We start from the raw sequence: 19,733 nt of genomic DNA, 5'->3' as shown, positions 1-19,733 counted from the left end.
ATTGGAAATATGCTCCATTAACAATGGCTGACGTTGCTGCTGTACCTGTACCTTACCATGACCGTAAATTCATTCTGACTTGATAAGTCTCAGTATATTAACATTTCTAACAAGTCAAATATTTTCTGTGGCTATTAATAGGAAGTTCATTTGTTGCAAATACTGATTCTAATGTAACCCAGTGTACTGACTGAGCACACCACTCCTATTCTATTCAATGTTTTAATTCCGCCTGTACCTTTTATTGTGTGGCTAACTACAGCTCCAATGCCATAGTCGTTTGCTGATGACATCACTGTATTTGGACAAATCAAAGGTGGTGGTTCTTTGCTCTACGTCAAATGCCCTCAGTAAAATGATTCTGAATATAGCACATGGTGATAGGTACATATTTTGATAATAAATTTACTTTGAGATGAAAACTGTGGCGATGGAGCTGGTTAGTTGGTATGATGTACCTGTTCCTAATTAGGTAGTTTATAAAAAGATTTTGCAGTAAAGGATTTATTTTCTAAGTGGCATTGGTTCAAAGTATCTGCTCTGATAGAATTGTTATAAAAGTAAATCTTAATTTGAAAAGAGAACTTAAGTCAAAAATTTGGCCGCACCATGCGTTAGCTGATTGCAACTATGTAACAGTTCATTTTGCTCCTAATTGGTGTCCTGGCTGTTGATGCCACCGAATGGGCAGCTGAACCGAGAAATTAAACATTTGTCGCACTCCATGTATTGTTTGCAAGTACATTGGCTTCGATCAGCCTTCTGCTTTCACAGTCGCTGGTGCTTGTTAATCCACCCTTTGGCTGCAGGTGCCGCTCCCGCTCCTCCCACTGACTACAGGTGTGGCACCCACTCCGTTCATTGGCTGCAGGTGACGCATCAGCTCCGGCAATTGGAGCAGGTGACGCATCCGCTCCGTCCATTGGCTGCAGCGGCCACACCCATTCCGTCTAACGGCCGTAGGGGCCGCTACTATTTCGTCCATTGGTTGTAGGTGCTCTATCTATATAGTTGCAGGTGCCGTATTGGCTACGTTCATTGGCTGAGAGTACCGCACCCGCTCTTTCCATTGGTTGTGGATACTGCAGCATCTCCATCTATTGGCCGCAGGTGCCGCTGGCACGCTATCCATTGGTTGCAGGTGCCGCACCCGCTCCGTCCATTGGCTGCAGGTACCGCACCCGTTTCATCCATTAGCTGCCGGTGCTGCTCGTGCTCTGGTCGGAGGTGGCCGGTAGACCCTGTCATGCGCACTTAGTAGGCGGCGCTAAACCCCCTTCATTTCCATGGCGACCGAGGAGGTGGCAGCGGCTCGCCGGAAGGCGCTGTCTCTGCTCCGGGCAGCCCGCTCCCGCTACGAGAGCCTGCAGATCTCGGACGATGTGTTTGGTGAATCCGGCGGCGGCAGCAGCAGCGACGATAACCCGTTCTACAGCACCTCGGCGGGCAGCTCGCAGTCTGACTGGGAGGAGGAGGAGGAGGAAGAGCCGGGGGCGGCTAGCGGGAGTGTGAGGCCGGCGGACACCGACCGTGAGCCGGGCGAGGAGGAAGAGGAGGAGGAGGAGGAGGCGGCGGCGGCGGGATGGACAGAACGACTGAAGGACATCGCCTTCCCTCCGTTCACTGACTCGACCGGTGAGGGACGATACCGAGCCCACTTGTTGCCGCCTTGCCCTGTTATGTGTGTGCATAGATCCTGTAATACTGGAGCCTCTGGGTTCTTTCAGCCTTCCTTGCACACCTTGTGTTTGTTCCATCCATCCTGTCCTCCTCCCTGGCAGCCACACGAACTACAAAGGCTGGGCGGGTTTATGCGTAGACTCTTGTTGCCTCTGTCAGATGCCTCAAGGTCTTCCACGATGCCCGTGTGAATAACCGTGGTGGAGCAAGTGTCTAAGCTGTGTTTCTGTTTACGTGCACTTCCTGTGCTCAGATTTCTCTGGTTAATGAGATATCCATTTCCCGTATGCAGTTTTGTGATCTGATTGAACGAGTTGTCCTACACGGTTTTTGGGGGGCAGGCATCTCGTTAAATATTTTACTTTCGTTTCCTTTAAATTTTCGTTCGAGTTGCAATCAAAATAAAATATTTTGTGTTTTGGTAGACCAGCTTGAGTATTACGTTGATTCTATATTGCAATGACTTGTGATTAAAGTGCCGTCATTATTCACCGCAGTTCTTTAACTAAAATTGTTGGTCAATCACTTATATTTCTAAATCCACCCCAAATGCCTCCAGTACTGTAGTAGGCGAAACGTTCAGTTTGTTTAGTTAACCTAATTCTTGCTGTATATTGAAATTGTACGTACAAATAGGTAAACAATGTGCAATAATCAAAGGAAAGTGGAAGCAGATGGTTCAGCAACATGACCGGAGTTACGCGCATCTGGTGGTGTGCGTTATCTGTGGAGTTCTCGATAGCAGTATCCCTTAATAGTGGGTAAAAATAAATTCCGTGTACTGAAGGCCCTCATCTTATAAATGATGTCTGGGAAGGGTGCAACCAGATTGATAGGACTTGGATTTTTAAAAATTGATGGCTTCTCTTCGCAGATATTGAAAGAAATTAGAGTTCTTAACATTTAATTTGAGTTCTGTTCCTGAATTTCAGTACAGGTTTTCGCAGAACGTTGTAGTCTAATGTCATGATTTGATTTAGGACGTCGGATTTATTTATCAGGATGTCAGTTTCGGTGATATAACCAGTGTTTATTTCTCATCGTTATTTATCTGAGAAAAGATAACTTGGCAACTTGTGCAGCACCGAAAGGGGCCGTTTGTCCCCTGGTGCTTCTGCATATACAAGATTTAGAGTTGTCTTGACAGTGTCTGTGGAGCGAATGTTTCTTATGGAAGGATCTAGAACTACAAAGTTGTTTATAAATACAAACTAAGATATGGCGAAAACGCCTTTCTCAGTGTTGAGTCTTTTAACTTTTTTGTCTCAAAGTTCAGTGGAAGTAGAGTCTTTGAATTAATTTTTAAGGCGGGTTTTCTTCATAAATAAAGGGACATAAAGTTGCCACAGCTAAGTGAGACTGCAGGATCAAGAGTGCATGCAGAGAGTGGTGAGTGCGTGGAATGGGCTGCCGACGACGTTGGTGGAGGCGGATACGATCGGGTCTTTTAAGAGACTCCTGGACAGTTACATGGAGCTCTGAAAAATAGAGGGTTATGGGTAACCCTGAGTAATTTCTAAGGCAAGGACATGTTCGGCACAGCTTTGTGGGCTGAAGGGCCTGCATTGTGCTGTAGGTTTTCTATGTTTCTATGATTAGATCAGTTCGTGTCCTTATTAAATGGCAGAGTAGGTGGGGGGGGGGGGGAGAGGCAAGTGTCCTGTGCTTATTCACAGTTGTAATGTGTTTGTGTTCCTAGATCTTGTTCCACAACCTGTAGGTATGGTAAAACTCTTCAAGTTGTCTAATAGGTACTTTTTATATATGAGGATTTCTGCCTCCAAAACCCATTTGGGCAGTGGGGTGTTCAAATGCACACTCACTATATTTATAAAAGCAAGTCCTTGAGTTTCTTCAAAGTTACTGGTGAATGCAGCAGGCCAGGCAGCATCTCTAGGAAGAGGTACAGTCAACGTTTCGGGCCAAGACCCTTTGTCGCCACTTTTAGGCCTCTCTCAAATCTCTCCTCAGTTGGCTTTGTTTCAAAGAAAACATCACCACCAGCCAGCCCTACGCTTCATAACCAGAGCTGTGTATGGTGTACCAGCTCTGACTTAACTAATAATTTATACGATTTCAGCTTGAGCCTGTTTTTGTGTTCTAAACTTTGCCAATGAAGGGAAGAATGTCTTAAGCTGCCTTAACCACTTATCTGTCTGTTTTGCATCCTTCAGGGATGTGCTGACATGTGCCTTAAGATCTCTCTGTAGACTGCCTCTTATGCAGGATGTGATTGAACCAGTCACCATTATGGATACTAGCCCTTTTGTTTCACAGTTTTTTAATTACTTGAATTTAAGTCTCCAGCTGCTATGAACAGAGTTCAAATCTGTTTACAAGGATGTTGCCAGGACTTGTGGATCTGAGATATAGGGGAAAGATTAAATAGATTAGGATCTATTTCTTGGAGTGTGGGAGAATGAGGGGAGATTTGATAGAGGTGTACAAAATTATAATTGGTATAGGGTAAAAGTAAGCAGGCTTTTTCTGCTGAGGTTGGGTGAGACAAAAACTAGAGGTCATGTGTTAAGAGTGAAATGTTTAAAGGGAACGTGAGGGGCAACTTCACTCAGAGGGTGGTGAGAATGTGGAACAAGCTGTCAGCAGGGTGGTAGATATGGGTTTGATTTCAACATTTAAGAGAAATTTGAATAGATACATGAATGGGAACATTATGGAGGGTCATGGTCCAGGAGTAGGTTGATGGGACTATGCAGCATAATAGTTTGGCACAGACTGTATCAACCAAAGGGCCCATTTTTGTGCTGTAGTGTTCTGTGACTGTTTTTTGAATCCTGAATTTGGATATTGGTTTCATATCAACCATAATGCTCCCAAGCCTACAACGTGATGTTAGGGTTCCCATGCATCTTCTACCCTCATCCTTTTGACAAGTGGCTTTATGTTTAAGAAGCACTGTTTCAAGGCCAAACACACACCAGTTGTGCAAAGTGTGGACGTGGAGTGGAAGAGGTTCAAGAGATGTAAAAGCAAATAAATTGCCTCCTGGAATTGCAGTGTAGACACATTATTCTATGCCCTCATTCTTGTTGGATGTTACAGTGGAAGAACTTCACCTACAGGCCTCGTAATGCTCTGTGGTCAAGAGTAAATCAGCCATCTTCTCAATATGCCAGGTGATTTTTTTTTATTATAAAGAGTTTGGTGCAGCACCATAGGAGTTACTGATACTGAAGCTGGAGCTGCAAGATCTTGTCATCAGCAGCTATATTTCATTCATCTCAATCAATTCATCCAAAAAAGCAAAGTAAGCCACCAATAAAATTTTTACCCCCTTCGTCTACCCCCAGAATTCTATTCTCAGTATTGTTTTTGGAATTTCTGTATTTGGAAAATAAAATGTGAACTTAACTGCTTAATAGATAAATGAGCAAAGTGAGCTAATTCCAATCTAAACTAGTTTTATTAACACAACAATTAAGTATTGTCTGCAGTTTTCATCCCTGAGTTTTGAGGATGGGCTAAAGTACTTCAGAATTCTCTCCTTAACCATCACCATTCCTTTAATTTGTTATCCGCTTTAAAGTGGTTCATATAACATCTCTTTAATCAGGCTTTTGGCCATTTGCTGTGCTTTCTAATGAAAAAAATTAGTTTGCTGTTGCACTGTTTTGCTTGTTAAAATTACAGTATCAGCTCAATTACCTGACACTTGCTGGACTGATAGATTCCTGTATACCGATTATGCTGCTCAACCCAATATTGGCCAACTATTCCTTTGGCACTGTCCCTCCGTTGGGCCAGGTGTTCTCCCTGAAGTGCTGGAGCATGTTGGCTAGTGAAGTTTTGGACAACAGAGCTTTTAGTATTATGTAAGTATTCGATTTGCAATAATCCTGCGAGCATTTTGGTGAATGTCTTCTGTTTGTCTCCAGCAAGCTCAACCTTTTAGCTCATTCTCTGTAGAGCAGGGCAAGGATAGAAAACATTTTTAATGGGATGGAACTTGGACCGATACAGTTTATAATGAGAGAAGCACTCTGTTATGTTTGTCTGAATAATGTTGGGTCAGGTTGGTTTTTCCCTGAAGTGATATTCACTACACTGGATCAGATATTTTATGTAGACCAGAATTTAAGAGTGCCTTGTTCCTGTTTGTTAACAACATTGGGTTTATTTGCTATTTATATATTGCAATGTAACTGAACCAATCTTTTTTTCCCCCTTCCACAGGTCCTGTACATAAAATGCCACTAAATGCAAGTGCAATTGACTTTTTTCAGCTTTTTGTCCCTGATAATGTTATAAGGAATATGGTTGTTCAAACAAATATGTATGCCAAAAAGTACCAAGAAAAATTTGGCTTTGATGAAGGTTGGAGTGCCGTTAGTCTTCCAGAGATGAAAACCTTCTTGGGATATATGATTTCCACCAGCATTCACCACTGCGAATCTGTCCTCAGTATATGGAGCAGTGGGTTTTATAGCAACAAAAGTATTGCTTTGATGATGACACAAGCCAGATTTGAAAAGATCCTGAAATACTTCCATATTGTAGCATTTCGATCCAGTCAGACGGCACATGGTCTATATAAGATTCAACCCTTTTTGGATTGCCTGCAGATGACATTTGATGCAGCGTTCAAGCCTTCTCAAACCCAGGTATTGGCAATATGCATTGTAAATTATATCCTATTGCGTGATTAACTCTTTCTTGCTGGATTTCAAGAACATTAGTTGACGAGATAAAGTAGGTAGAATTTATCTACAGTTTATCTTAAATGATGATCTGTGCCCCCATTGAAATTGTATGATGCAAATTCTGCTAAGGTGAAGGTGTTCATGTCACTGTGTGTCATAATAAATCTTTGCCCAATGCATTGTACTTGCCTGTGTGCTGAATACCACCAACCATTTTAGTGTTGGCTTCCTGTTGAGATTCAGCAGATGGGGAATTATAACTTTGGCTGTACTGGGCATATTAGTGCAAGGATAGGAATACTGGAGGGAGTGCCAGTCTTGGGCAGCTTGGAGTATTTAACATGGAGAATAAACTCTTCAGGGGCTTCCAGCCGTGTACAGGTATCAATTATAACCAACATTTTGATGACCAACTCTGCCATCTTCATTAGGGATGATGCCTGGGCATGTCTAGTCCGGTGGTATTTGTACATAAAAACATAGAAAACCTACAGCACAATACAGGCCCTTTGGCCTTACCTTAGAAATTACCTAGGGTTACTCATAGCCTTTTTTTTTGAGCTCCATGTACCTGTCCAGGAGCCTCTTAAGAGACCCTATCGTATCCGCCTCCACCACCATCACCGGCAGCCCATTCCACACACTCGGCACTCTTTTTTAAAACTTGCCCCTGACATCTCTTCTGTACCTAAATATGTAGTCCAACCCTCCTGATTGGTTAGTCTTCATCCAATCAGGTTTCCGCTTTCCCACCTTCTTTACAATCAAATTCCAGTTCTTACTGATTTTTGTCTGTTAAAATTCTTTTCCTCCACTTTTATTTCAATGGCTTCCTCTACCAAGTGGTCCCAAAAACCATTGGCATGGCAAAGTTTTGTGCCTTTGAAGTTAATCCTATGGCCATTGCAAATGTCATGTTCTGCAACCACCGATTTTCCCTCTTTCCCCCCCCCCCTCGGGTTACCCAAATGGATACACCTTCTATGCTCCTTGATGCTGGTTTCCATGTTGCATCCTATCTGGCTGATGTATGCTGCTCCGCGTTCACAGGGAATCCTGTAAATGGCAGCCAACCTGAGTCCGAGGTCATCTTTGACCTCTAAGCTGTAGTCTGAGCTGTTATTACAATAATTGACTTGGGAGGCAGACTTAACTCTGGGTACCACCTTGATCTTGGGTGTTATTTTGTTGTTTTAAAAAGTCTTCTGCCAGCAATTTTTGCTAAAACTATATTTGACACAATATGATCCTTTTTGTTGTGTCTTGTGATATTCATTACTATTCTCTCTACCCATTCAAGACATCCTCAGTCCTAGAAATAATTGACCTATAAATTGCTATTAACATGAAAAACTGCAGGCTTTCAAGCAGATTAGATGCCGCCTTGAAATATCCTCTCCCTTTACCATTTGCTTTCATAGTGGTTGCTGGAGCTGTTGACAAAGTCCTGTGTGTCTGCTATTCCTGGCATCATCTCCCCTGCTCCACCACATTAATCTTGCTCTCTCTAATCCCTTAGTCCACAAGCCTTTTAAATTTATTATGCTAAAATACCTGATCACATAAATATTCAATATTCTTTATTACCTTTCACTACCATGAATACCTTTTTCCCACAACCAGGTTTAACTGGCATATCTCATGAAATTTGTTTACGACACCAGTACAGTGAAATACATTTTTTAAAAATCTAAATTGCAATAAGAAATGTAAATAAGTTGTACAAAAATAGTGAGGTAATGTACATGGGTCCATTGTCTGTTCAGACATCTGATGGTGGCAGGGAAGAAGCTATTCCTAAAACATTGGCTGTGTATCTTCAGGCTCCTGTACGTCCTTGATGGTAGCAATGTGAATTTGTTTTTTAATAAACAGCTAATTGGGTTGTTTTAATTTGTTCAACATCTAATGTCTTAATTGTATGAAGACTAGTAATAGGCACTAACTATCGTGACTATTGACGTTAGCAACTAATTAAACAAGCTAAGACTAATTAACTTCTTATTTCCCATGTTTTTCTATTGGTTAGAATACCCCCAACTTGTGTAAAAAGTATACAAATAAGCGTAAGGTTGCACTAGAATATTAAATATTTTTGACATGGAAAATGGGTGCCTTTTACGAAATAACCAAGACATATTACACTTCAAGAGAACAGTATTCAAAATATTTTTAAGGATAACTGCTTTAAAGATACTTTAAATCTCTTTTATCACCAAACTATTTACCCAGCTGCATGGAGGGTGCTACCTGAATACAAAAACATTCTTGTAATCGGTAAGAATTGTATGAATTGTAATTTAAAGGAAGATCTTTTGTCTTAACAAGAGCTAAAGAGCACTGTATCATTTTGATATTTGAGCAGAATCATAATGGCATACGTGTACTTTGTTATTTTTAGATCATTTTTGAAGAGAGGACTATGCTTGCAGTACGAACAATCAATAAGAACCCATTTATGTTGGCAGTAAATGGTAGTTAGTGAGCCTGCTAAACCTTAAAATAGATGGCATAAAGGCTATCACATGACTTCCTGGCTTAAGTAATTAAGTTTTTACTTGCCAAAATGGTCTTGTTTGAGAAAGAAGATTAAATTCATTCAGCGATTGGTCTGCTAGAATACTTGGCAAAGGAGCACATTAGATAAAGGAGCCCCATTTGACATTATTTGCTTAGATGTTTTTTGTAATTTATTTTTTATTAAGTACGTCATCAAACAAATGTATTTTTTGATGTATTTCAGATGTAAGATGTATAAATACACAAGATGTATTTCAGATATTGTACATATAGATCATAATCATATTTGCCACAAATCTCCACATAATATTTATCTGAGGTATACACCTATAGAAAAGAGAGGAAAGAAAGAACAAGCAAAAGGAGAAAACTATGTACAAGTAGGGAGTGATCCTTTTTTTTTACAACATATTCATTGATTTGTGAGAATAAAATCAGGCCTATGAGGTGTTATGTAGCTGAACCATTTTTCCCAGTATGAATCAAATTGTTCCAACTTGTGATTAACAGATGCTGTTATCTTCTCCATTTTGTAAATGTCCATTGTAATTTCCATCCATGCGTTTCAAGTTGGACTCTCCTGTGATAACTATTTCCTGGTAAGAGTCTTTTTACCAGCCACCAGTAGTATATTCATTAAATATTTATCTCTTTTCAACCATTCTTGAGGTACATACCCAAAATATATGGTCTTACTTTCTAAGGGTATTTCACATTTAAAAATATCTTGTAGGGCATTGTGTATCCCTCTCCAATAGTCTTTGATAACGGGGCAATCCCAGAAAACATGATAATGGTTTGCATTTTGATTTCCACAATTTCTCCAGCAAACAGGGAGGTTACTATCATAATGGGACTTCTGAGAGGGTGTAATAAAATATCCAAATTCCCTCCATTTCTGTGAACTGGTACACTTCCATTGATACCTCCATATTGTCCATTCTTCCTCAGATATAATTACCCCTCCTTCCTTCTCCCATTTTGTTTTAATGTATGAAGTGGAATGTGTTTTAAGATTTGACAAACCCTTATGCTTGAAATGATTCTACTACCATTATCTGAATTATATGCTTTCTAAATAGCTCTATCAAACGTGTACTTGCCTTGGTTACATTTTTAACCCTCCTATTAACATACTGTCGCATCTGTAGATACCAATAAAAGTCTTGTTTTTCTAATAAGTGTTTCTCTTTAAGCATTTCAAAACTGAACAGTGTTCCTTCTTTCATTATATTGCAGAGAACTGTTGTTCCTTTAGCTGTCCTGTCCTTAAATCTAGCAACACACACAAAAGTTGGTGGTGAACGCAGCAGCAACTTTTATGTGTGTTGTTTGAAATTCCAGCATCTGCAGATTTCCTGGTGTTTGCGGCCTTAAATCTAGCATCCAGTTTATTCAGCGTAAAATCCGAGTCATATGCACACAATTTAAGAATTGCAATATCTCCTAGTTTATATTCTTTTATAATAGTTTACCACATTTTAAGAGTCCATTTCACCCATGGATTATCAATAGTGTTTATGTACCTTTGTAGGTTATCAGCCAAAATTGCCTCCATGGGGATGGGAAGTATCCCCTCAATGTTTTTTCCGTTGAGCGTCATATGATGGGTTGCACCAACATATCACAGCTCTCAACTGTGCTGCAAAATAATAATCTCTAAGAGAAGGTAGGCCCCATCTCTTCCCCCCCCCCCCCCCAATCCTTGGCTAATTGCAAAGTTTTGAGACGAACTCTAGGCCTTTTACCTTGCCATATAGATCTTGATAACATTTTGTTCCATTCATTGAATTGATTCTGATTAATCTCTATTGGTAGGGTCTGAAAGAAATATAATAGTCTGGGCAATATATTCATTTTAATAGATTCAATCCTCGAACTGAGACTGCAGAAAGGAATTAGGTTCCATCTTGTAATATTGTCTTTAATTTTTTTATATACAGGCTGATAATTGCATTCTGATAATTTTGACAAATCTTTTGGCATAATGATGCCCAAATATTTGAAAGACTGTTTGCCATGCCTAGGGATATCTACTTTCAATTTCAATTTCTCTTGGTGGGCTATAGTTATATGAAAGTAATTGGAATTATTTATGTTGATCTTGTATCCTGATAATTGACCATATTGTTCAAAGGATTGCATCAATTTAGGTAAAGAGTATGTTGGTTGCCCTAGACGGAACCATTTGCTTAGATTTTCAAAAGATTTTTGATGCCGTACCTTGCAAGATTAGGCAAATGAGAAGGATGCAAAAGAAGGAATAAAAATTTGGGAATGTCTCAGAATGTTTGGGAGAGATGAAGGTAGTTGGGATAGAACATTGGTAAATGAGTCTAATTGGTAGAGGAAAAGAAAGCATAGTTAAAAATTCTCATTATTTTAAAAATATGTAGAGGGAACTGACTGTTTTCAAACTCAGCGATCAATATGCAGAATAAGTAATGAGGAAGGCAAGGGCATTGCTAAAAGTACTAAGAAATCTTGTGCTGGGCTGTATTAAGACGATGCAAACACTTTTGGCCCCGTCTACCTTTTTAAAAAAAAAAAGACACTGGAGGAATGCAACAAATGTTCATTGGGTTATTGGGATGTTCAAAATTTATTAGCTAAGTACCATACAAAATATTCTTGCATAAGAGCTCATGAAATTCTGGTAGCAAATGAGCTTGGATAGATTGGTTAAGGACTGAAAACAGTAGGAGTAAGTGGATTGTTTTCAATTTGATGGCCCTTGCATTACAGCCTGGTATGGAAACACCAATGTCCTTGAATGGAAAAGCCTACAAAAAGCAGTGGATACAGCCTAATCCATCACAGGTAAAGCCCTCCCCACCATCGAGCACATCTACACAGAGCACTGTTGCAGGAAAGCAGTATCCCCATTATCCAGGGCATGGTCTCTTCTCACTGCTGCCATCAAGAACGTGGTACAGGAGCTTCTGGGCTCACAATACTGGGTTGAGGAACAGTGCTTGAACCAGAGGGGATAACTTCACTCACCCCACCACTAAACTGTTCCCACAAGGACTCATCGTCTCGTGTTCTCTATTTATTGTTTAATGAAATACATAGTTATATGTAATATTTTATATTTGTGCAGTTTGTTGTCTTTTGCATATTAGTTTGTCTATATTCAGAATCAGGTTTATTATCACCGGCATGTGTCGTGAAATTTGTTAACATAGCAGCAGTTCAATGCAATACATAATATAGAAGAAAATAAAAATAAAATACTGTAATTGATTTATTATTATGTTTATTGAATAGATTAAAAATTGTACAAAAAACAGAAATAATATATTACAAAAGTGAGGTAGTGTTCATGGGTTCAATGTCCATTTAGGAATCGAGTGGCAGAGGGGAAGAAGCTGTTCCTGAATCGCTGAGTGTGTGCCTTCAGTCTTCTGTACCTCCTAACTGATGGTAACAGTGAGAAGAGGGCATGTCCTAGGTGCTAGAGGTCCTTAATAATGGACACTGCCTTTCTGAGACACAGCTCCTTGAAGATGTCCTGGATACTTAGTAGGCTATACCCAAGATGTAGCGGACTAAATTTACAACCCTCTGCAGCTTCTTTCTTGTGTATGCTCTATCACTGATTTTGTTGTGTTTCTTTGTATTTACTAGTGAATGCTTGCAAGAAAATGAATCTCAGGGTTGTATATAGAAACATAGAAAATAGGTGCAGGAGTAGGCCATTCGGCCATTCGAGCCTGCACCGCCATTCAGTATGATCATGGCTGATCATCCAACTCAGAATCCTGTACCAGCCTTCCCTCTATACCCCCGATCCCTTTAGCCACAAGGGCCATATCTAACTCCCTCTTAAATATAGCCAATGAACTGGCCTCAACTGTTTCCTGTGGCAGAGAATTCCACAGATTCACCACTCTGTGTGAAGAAGTTTTTCCTAATCTCAATCCTAAAAGGCCTCCCCTTTATCCTCAAACTGCGACCCCTCATTCTGGACTTCCCCAACATCGGGAACAATCTTCCTGCATCTAGCCTGTCCAATCCCTTTAGGATTTTATTCGTTTCAATAAGATCCCCTCTCAATCTTCTAAATTCCAACGAGTATAAGCCTAGTCAATCCAGTCTTTCATCATATGAAAGTCCTGCTATCCCAGGAATCAATCTGGTGAACCTTCTTTGTACTCCCTCTATGGCAAGGATGTCTTTCCTCTGATTAGGGGACCAAAACTGCACACAATACTCCAGGTGTGGTCTCACCAAGGCCTTGTACAACTGAAGTAGTACCTCCCTGCTCCTGTACTCGAATCCTCTTGCTATAAATGCCAGCATACCATTTGCCTTTTTCACTGCCTGCTGTACCTGCATGCCCACTTTCAATGACTGGTGTATAATGACACCCAGGTCTCGTTGCACCTCCCCTTTTCCTAATCGGCCACCATTCAGATAATAATCTGTTTTCCTGTTTTTGCCACCAAAGTGGATAACTTCATATTTATCCACATTAAATTGCATCTGCCATGAATTTGCCCACTCACCTAACCTATCCAAGTCACCCTGTATCCTCTTAGCATCCTCCTCACAGCTAACACTGCCACCCAGCTTTGTGTCATCTGCAAACTTGGAGATGCTGCATTTAATTCCCCCATCCAAGTCATTAATATATATTGTAAACAACTGGGGCCCCAGCACTGAGCCTTGCGGTACCCCACTAGTCACTGCCTGCCATTCTGAAAAGGTTCTGTTTATTCCCACTCTTTGTTTCCTGTCTGCCAACCAATTCTCTATCCACATCAATACCTTACCCCCCCATACCGTGTGCTTTAAGTTTGCACACTAATCTCCTGTGTGGGACCTTGTCAAAAGCCTTTTGAAAATCCAAATATACCACATCCACTGGTTCTCCCCTATCCACTCTACTAGTTACATCCTCAAAAAATTCTGAGATTCGTCAGACATGATTTTCCTTTCACAAATCCATGCTGACTTTGTCTGATGATTTTACTGCTTTCCAAATGTGCTGTTATCACATCTTTGATAACTGACTCTAGCAGTTTCCCCACCACCGATGTTAGGCTAACCAGTCTATAATTCCCCGGTTTCTCTCTCCCTCCTTTTTTAAAAAGTGGGGTTACATTAGCCACCCTCCAACCCTTAGGAGCTGGTCCAGAATCTAAAGAGTTTTGAAAAATTATCACTAATGAATCCACTATTTCTTGGGCTACTTCCTTAAGCACTCTGGGATGCAGACCATCTGGCCCTGGGGATTTATCTGCCTTTAATCCCTTCAATTTACCTAACACCACTTTCCTACTAACATGTATTTCCCTCAGTTCCTCCATCTCACTGGACCCTCTGTCCCCTACTATTTCCGGAAGATTGTTTATGTCTGCCATGTCCTTGCTCCCCATAATCAATTCACCTGTTTCTGTCTGTAGGGGACCTACATTTGTCTTAACCAATCTTTTTCTTTTCACATATCTATAAAAGCTTTTACAGTCAGTTTTTATGTTCCCTGCCAGTTTTCTCTCATAATCTTTTTTCCCCTTCCTAATTAAGCCCTTTGTCCTCCTCTGCTGAACTCTGAATTTCTCCCAGTCCTCAGGTGAGCCACTTTTTCTGGCTAATTTGTATGCTTCTCCTTTGGAATTGATACTATCCCTAATTTCCCTTGTCAGCCACGGGTGCACTACCTTCCTTGATTTATTCTTTTGTCAAACTGGGATGAACAATTGTTGTAGTTCATCCATGCGATCTTTAAATGCTTGCCATTGCATATCCACCGTCAATCCTTTAAGTGTCATTTGCCAGTCTATCTTAGCTCTTTCACGTCTCATACCTTCAAAGTTACCCTTCTTTAAGTTCAGAACCTTTGTTTCTGAATTAACTATGTCACTCTCCATCTTAATGAAGAATTCCACCATATTATGGTCACTCTTACCCAAGGGGCCTCTCACGACAAGATTGCTAATTAACCCTTCCTCATTGCTCAATACCCAGTCTAGAATAGCCTGCTCTCTAGTTGGTTCCTCGAGATGTTGGTTCAAAAAACCATCCTGCATACATTCCAAGAAATCCTCTTCCTCAGCACCCTTACCAATTTCGTTCACCCAATCTATATGTAGATTGAAGTTACCCATTATAACTGCTGACGAAGGGTCTCGGCCTGAAACGTCGACTGCGCCTCTTCCTATAGATGCTGCTTGGCCTGCTGCGTTCACCAGCAACTTTGATGTATGTTGCATTATAACTGCTGTTCCTTTATTGCACGCATTTCTAATTACCTGTTTAATGCCATCCCCAACCTCACTACTACTGTTAGGTGGCCTGTACACAACTCCCACCAGCGTTTTCTGCCCCTTAGTGTTATGCAGCTCTACCCATATCGATTCCACAGCCTCCCGGCTTATATCCGTCCTTTCTATTGCGTTAACCTCCTCTCTAACCAGCAACGCCACCCTGACATATGGTGACATATACAGTATGTATTTTGATAAATTTACTTAGAACCTTGTTGGTCCTGGCCCCTCAGTTATTTGCAATTTGTATTATTGACTCGAATAAAAAACATCCCTCTGAGTTCGCATGAACACTCAAGCCTCTCCACCATGACAAGGTGACGAACTTTGGAGAAGTACAGAGTGTAGTAAGCATATGGAATGAACTGCCAAAGGAAGTGGTAGAGGCAGGTACAATTATAAAATTTAAAAGTTCAAAGTAAATTTATTATCGAAGTACATAAACACCACTATTTACAACCCTGAGATTCATTTTCTTGCAGGCAATCACAGTAAATTCAAGAAACACAATAAAATCAATGAAAGACCACTCCAAACAGGAAGATCAACAACCAATGTGCAAAAACAATCTGTGCAAATACAAAAAAAGAAAAATAATACTATTGAGAACATGAGATGAAGAATCCTTGAAAGTGAATCCAGTTCAGTGGGAATAGTTCAGTGATAGTGGTGAGTTAATACCCCTCTTGTGCCTGATGGTTGAGGGGTAGTAACTGCTCCTGAACTTGTTGGTGCGAGTCCTGAGGCTCCTGTACCACCTTCCTGATGGCAGCAGTGAGAAGAGAACATGGCATGGATTGTAGTGGCCCTTAATGATGGATGCTGCTTTCCTGCAACAGTGCACTGTGTGGATGTGCTTAATGGTGGGAAGGATTTTGCCTGTGACGGACTGGGCTGAATCCACCACTTTTTATAAGCTTTTCCATATAATGGTATTGGTGTGATGTTCACCACATGTCTATAGATTTGTGGTGGAAAGACATCTGGATGGGTACATGGATAGGAATGCTTTGGAGGACTATGGGATCAGATGCAGGCAAGTGTGACTAGTTCAGATAGACAACTTGGTCAATATGGCCGAGATGAGCCGAAGGGCCCATTTCCATGCTGTATAAAGTTGATGACTCTGAGGCACAGCAACCAATGTGGAAAGTTGGTTATAATGCAGCAGGTTTGGAATGCCAGCATAATGGAGCTTTGAAGTTGTAAAGTGCTTTAGTGAGATGTGATTTGGAGCACTGCATAAAACCTTAATCCCATTCTTAAATGATACTTCACTTCAGGTTGGTGTAGCACATACACTCTGATCTGAATTCTGTGGAGAAAAATTGGTCTCTTCTTATTAGCATCTGGAACTTTAGACATTGTGTCATCTTGCAAAATGATATGTGGAAGGTGCTGCAATTGTATGGGGTGGGCTGGATGCACCAGAGTACTTCCAACTGTCTGTGGTTACCCATTTGTGGATATTGCAGCAGATGAAAGTAACTTGCAACTCAATGGGCTGGTAATTGGAGACCAAATTAAGGCTGACATTTGATATTAATCCTCATGTACCTTACAAAGTGATGGTAAGGAAAGACAGCTGCTACCAGAGCTGGCTTGGTACTACTGCAGTGTGTCGACTAACTGTGATTGTATTAAACATTATCATATTGCTGTCCAGGATTTTTTGTGTGAAAATTGTTATTTTGTATTACACAATAGTATCCATATTTCAAAAGTACTGTATTTTCTCAAGTGCTTTCAAACAGAAAATAACTTCAAAAAAATGTTTGTCTTTTTACAAACTGTTTTACAAATTTTGAGTTATAGCTAGTTGGGCTAGTCCTTATTGCAAAAATTGAATGTTATAGGATTCACAATTGTCTAGAATGGGTAAACATGAACACTTCTTCCAAGATTAAGAATAAGTAAATTTAAGTTATTCTTGGAATGGCAGGATCTTGTGCAAGTACTAAATACAATGCTTCTTAATGGAATAACAGACTTGTCCCAATGAAGGGTGTCAGCCCAAAACGTCAGCTGTTTATTCCTTTCCATTGTTGCCTGACCTGCTGAGTTCCTCCAGCATTTGTGTTGCTCTGGATTTCCAACATCTGCAGAATTGTGTTTGCTACTTAATGGAATACTCTCTAGGAAAGAACACAGCTGCTGAAATGATGTTGGTAGAATGTCCGAAAACCCTTCAATATCAATGAATCAATTTTGAAAGCATAGTTGTGTATTTGTAATATGCAAGTATTTACATATTGCACAGCAAAGTTCGGTAATTTTTTTAAAAAAGCCACGGAGGATAATTGATGTTGCTCTTTTGGTGGTGTTACATTTTTGTGATACTGCCATTAAATTGGGTTTGGTGAATGAACATTTTGTGTATAATGCCAAGATTAACATTAGCATAGTTTTGTTTATTGCATTGATATATTTCACTGCTTTCCTGTTTGGACAAAGGAGCTGGTAGTGAAGAGGACCAAATGTTTTTAAATAATTTGAAACTGCAGGTGTACAAAGTGAGATTCACTGCTGCTGTTGTCATGTACTAAAAGAGGGATATTTTGAAGTAAAGACATTTCTGCATTGAGATGTCTCATGAGACAGAGCATTGTGAGACAGTATAATTTATTGGCCAATCGAGGATGTAGAGTTAAAATATAAAATGGTCAGTGTAGGATTCTTATTTACGTGTCCTTTTTCCGGTCTCTGGCTCTCAGAATAACCACTTAAAGTGGATATACACTATCAATCAGTTTGTTTTGCTTGTAACAGATGCCCTCTGACTGAGTGAACATAACTCCTGGAGGTTTCTGTTAATGTTGACAATTGCAGCTTTATATACAGTAGTTGGGGTATTGATTTTTTTTCCCCACAACAGATGCTAGGTCCAAACAGGAATAATAGTGATCAGTGCTAAGCACTTGTATTATAGACAGCAATTATAGTGTTATTAGCTTGAGTTCATCTTGCAGTGATGGCTTTACAAAAAAAAAGCCCCTCAGAGTTTTTAAAAATACGAGAACATGATTCTTCTTGGGCTTCCATGAATTTGTTGCAAATATTTAAATTTATTAGACGAGGTTAACCTCCCTACTGAATACTGAGATCAATACGCCTGGATTTCCTGTGCATTTTGTGAACCTGTGAAAGCTCATTACTTGGGGGGAAAATGGGCCTGATGGTTTGAGAAGGCTTCCTCATGGGATTAAACTCATTATTTTTGTTACGGTGCAAGGAATAATCGTTGGCTAATTGACAGTTATGTCATGATGGATACTCATGATCTTAATGGTTGTAGTCTCCTTTTGAGCTTTGTCTTTAGGGAGGACATGATTCCATGGTGGAAAATGAACAATTGTGATCCCGATATGAAGTCTGGAGATAATAATTGTTGACTATGGACAGAATGCAGTGATGCAAATTTCGCATCACTTGCTGGTGATAATAAACCTGATTCTGATTCTGTTGTGGACTATTTCCTCTGGGTGCTCCAGTTTCCTGATACATTGCTACACTCAATACAGCTTCCTTGCTGGTGATTAGACTCTCTTTATTTTAGGTAGTAATAACTTTTGAGAGGGTAAAATAAGGTAAGAGAATAGGCAAATATGGATGGTGTAGTGAAATAGAATGATTTTTTTTGAACTGTATGCCAGCAGATCCTTGAAGTTAACAGGTAGATAGGCAGTTAAGAATGTATAAAGGATGCTGTCCTTTATTAAGTGAGGCACAGAGTTTAAGAGTGGGGGGAGCGGTGATGGTAGAATTGCTGTGTCACAGCTTGAATGTTGAGTTTAACTGTGCTCACCATTTTACAGGAAAGATGAAATTGCACTGTATGATGTGCAGAGGAGATCTTAAAGTATATTATTGACAGAATTGAGAGGGGAGAACACTGAGGGGAGGCTTAACTGAAGAGTCTAAATGCGATGGTCATATTTCCCTTGGGTCAAAATCAGAGGTCATAAATTTAAAGTAATTCATAGAAACATAGAAAATAGGTGCAGGAGTAGGCCATTCGGCCCTTTGAGCCTGCACTGCCATTTATTATGATCATGGCTGATCATCCAACTCGGAACCCAGCCTTCCCTCCATACCCCCTGACCCCTGTAGCCACAAGGGCCATATCTAACTCCCTCTTAAACATAGCCAATGAACTGGCCTCAACAGTTTGCTGTGGCAGAGAATTCCACAGATTCACCACTCTCTGTGTGAAGAAGTTTTTCCTAATCTCGGTCCTAAAAGGCTTCCCCTCTATCCTCAAACTGTGACCCCTCGTTCTGGACCTCCCCAACATCGGGAACAATCTTCCCACATCTAGCCTGTCCAATCCCTTTAGGATCTTATACGTTTCAATCAGATCCCCCCTCAATCTTCTAAATTCCAACGAGTACAAGCCCAGTTCATCCAGTCTTTCTTCATATGAAAGACCTGCCATCCCAGGAATCAATCTGGTGAACCTTCTTTGTACTCCCTCTATGGCAAAGATGTCTTTCCTCAGATTAGGGGACCAAAACTGCACACAATACTCCAGGTGTGGTCTCACCAAGGCCTTGTACAACTGCAGTAGTACCTCCCTGCTCCTGTACTCGAATCCTCTCGC

General features: G+C 40.5%; 1 protein-coding gene across 1 annotated transcript in view; it reads left to right on the top strand.

Moving 5' to 3' along the window:
• The first annotated feature begins 1,045 nt into the window (after window positions 1-1,045).
• pgbd5 (piggyBac transposable element derived 5) overlaps window positions 1,046-19,733 on the top strand; it is a 69,046-nt gene continuing 50,358 nt past the window's right edge. The window contains exons 1-2 of the mRNA XM_063071759.1: window positions 1,046-1,635; window positions 5,875-6,302. Of these exons, the coding sequence (XP_062927829.1) occupies window positions 1,287-1,635; window positions 5,875-6,302 (777 nt within the window). The 5' untranslated portion in view covers window positions 1,046-1,286. The remainder of the gene's footprint in view (window positions 1,636-5,874; window positions 6,303-19,733) is intronic.

This window comes from Mobula hypostoma, chromosome 2, assembly GCF_963921235.1.
Source record: "Mobula hypostoma chromosome 2, sMobHyp1.1, whole genome shotgun sequence".
In the NCBI taxonomy this organism is placed as follows: domain Eukaryota; kingdom Metazoa; phylum Chordata; class Chondrichthyes; order Myliobatiformes; family Myliobatidae; genus Mobula; species Mobula hypostoma.
The sequence above is the reverse complement of the archived record's forward strand: the minus strand, read 5'-3'. Positions and strand labels throughout refer to the sequence as shown.